This window comes from Echinops telfairi, unplaced genomic scaffold (genome assembly GCF_000313985.2).
Source record: "Echinops telfairi isolate 266 unplaced genomic scaffold, ASM31398v2 ScPeMD7_7467;HRSCAF=8505_1, whole genome shotgun sequence".
NCBI lineage: Eukaryota > Metazoa > Chordata > Mammalia > Afrosoricida > Tenrecidae > Echinops > Echinops telfairi.
The window spans coordinates 43,265,990-43,268,278 of record NW_022111368.1 but is presented as its reverse complement, the minus strand read 5'-3'; the positions used below and the strand labels follow the sequence as shown (position 1 = coordinate 43,268,278).

Below are 2,289 nucleotides of genomic sequence, written 5' to 3'. Positions count from 1 at the left end.
GGGCACCATCAGCTTTCTTCACCACATTTGCTTATGCACCCATTTGTCTTCAGCGATCATATCAGGGAGGTGAGCACACAATGATATGAATTTTTGTTCTTTGATGCCTGTGATAACTGATCATTTTGGCACCTCATGATCACGCAGGCTGGTGTGCTTCTCCCATGTGGGCTCTGTTGCTTCTGAGCTAGATGGTCACTGGTTTACCCTCAAGTCTTTAAGACCCCAGACGCCCTATGTTTCAATAGCTGAGCACCATCAGCTTTCTTCACCACATTTGCTTATGCACCCGCTTTGTCTTCAGCGATTGTGTCCATAGGTGAGCATCATAGAATGAAATCTGGCTCATTTCTATGAAGTTTAAATGACAATGTTTATTTGTGTGAGCAATTTGCTTCCTGGCCGTTGGCTAAGCTAAATGCTAAGCGCCAGGGAGGGGCTGCTGTTCTATTTCCCTCAGAGGCCATGGCCTCCGGATCACTGCCTGGGATACCGTTGACACTCGGTGAACATACGTCATGTGAATGCATGAGCACTGGGCACCTAGCGGAGCTGTGATTGGACCGTAGGGGGTGGGGCTCTAAGCCCCCAGAGCACTGTGCACCAGCCTCTTCATCTTCATCCTCCATGAATCCCACACACACACCCCTGGGGACCAGGCACCGGGTATGGAAATTGCCAGGGTCTGGCTGAGCACTGGAAAGAACCCACATGGCCCGGGACGCTCACTGGGGCGCAGGGGCACGAGCAGCCCCCTGCGGCCCCAGTCCCATCCAGCGCGGCTAGGTTGAGCTCTGGGCACGGCCCCTCCACTGCTGACTGAGCCCCTCAATGGCGCCCCGAAGGATCAGTGTCCAGTCATCGCCTCTCCTCATGGGTGCGCAGCGGGTCTCCTTGCTCTCCAGGGCTCGGATCTCCGCGGGGGTCTCCAGGGTCAGCCCGGCTGCCAGGACAGCTTCTGGGAACTTGGCTGCAGAGGCGGGGGCCAGGCAGCACCAGGGATTACTGCTGGGTGGGTGTGGGAGGTGGAGGAGAGAGGGGAAGGAGGAGCAGGGGTAGGGTTGGGGGGTAGAGGAGCAGGGAGGGGAGAGACGTATTTAACACTGCTCAGGTGTAACTGAAAGGGTGGGGCTTCAAGTCCACCCAGTGGCCCCTCAGAGAAGGGGCCGGAGATCTATTTCTGAAACTCCAGCCATGGAGAATCCCAGGGAGCACAGCTCTCGTCTGACGCTCGCAAGGTGGCTCTGGGCCAGGGGCAACTCCGCAGCCGGGTGGGACTTGCCCCTTGGATCATTCTTCCTGGCATGGCACTCTTCTGGGGGACACCCCTCTGCTGGAGACCCAGCCTAGCCGCCACCTCTCACAGTGGACCCCTGCGGTATCCACCAGGCCCCCTCTGCTGGGCGCAGGATCCCCGGGACACAGTTCCACACGGACCTCTCCTTACATGGCTGCCTCTCCTGCTAGGGGAGGAGAAGCATCCCTAAAAGCCAGAGGCCCCCTGTGACCCATGCCCCACTCGCAGTACCTGGGCTGCCTTCTGTCCATCTGGTGGTAATGGTAAGTCACGGCCACAGCCGAGTGCGGGCACAGCAGGTACCGGTTCTGCTCCCAACAGCGGGCCATGGTCCGAGTGATGGCCTCATCCGGCACACACGCAGACGTCACAGCCGCTGAAAGCTGATGGGGCCCAGGGTCGATGGGGTGGGGCCCAGGGAAAGAAGAGGATAATAAAACCGCCCGATATACGACTCAGTCAGACAGACGCACACCCCGGGCAGCATGGAAATGTGTGATCCGCTTGGCTCAGCTTCAGCCTGGAGGAAAGACTGGCTCTTCAACTTGGTGAAGCCTTAGAACCTCTCTAGAAACGTCAGTTTGGGGTGGATTTACTCTTATCTGGGGGAAGAATACGTTTGCATGTTCAGAGAATAAATTTAGTTAGAATTTGCCTGGGGAACTGGCAAATTCGTTTATAGTTTCATTCCACAACTTGACAAAACAAAGAAGGTTAAAGGTATTCACGCATTTTAGAGCCCCCACCCCCCCAGGTGTGTCCCCTTCTGGTGGATGTGAGAATTCCTCACTGCCCGTTCCCTCCCAGTTCCCACCATACCTTCTCTAGGAAGCGCCTCTACTTCCCAGTTTTCCTTGGGGAATCATTCTCTAAAAATGTGTTGCATGATTATGATGTATCAAAATCCCTGTATAGACTCAACTGTGGCACACACCCAATCAAAATCCCTGTATAGACTCAACTGTGACACACACCCAATCAAAATCCCTGTA

At 55.5% G+C, this 2,289-nt stretch overlaps 1 protein-coding gene across 3 annotated transcripts in view; it reads right to left on the bottom strand.

Annotated features, from left to right (window-relative positions):
• Nucleotides 1-354: 354 nt before the first annotated feature.
• The window catches only part of THNSL2 (threonine synthase like 2), a 22,375-nt gene continuing 20,440 nt past the window's right edge, over nt 355-2,289 (bottom strand). For 2 of the 3 annotated variants that reach the window (XM_045283903.1, XM_045283904.1), the window contains exons 7-8: nt 1,529-1,680; nt 355-1,008 (exon numbers count right to left, since the gene is read on the bottom strand). In XM_045283903.1, coding sequence (XP_045139838.1) covers nt 783-1,008; nt 1,529-1,680 — 378 coding nt within the window. In that variant the 3' untranslated portion in view covers nt 355-782. The remainder of the gene's footprint in view (nt 1,009-1,528; nt 1,681-2,289) is intronic. The other variant, XM_004707942.2, reaches the window with a different exon arrangement.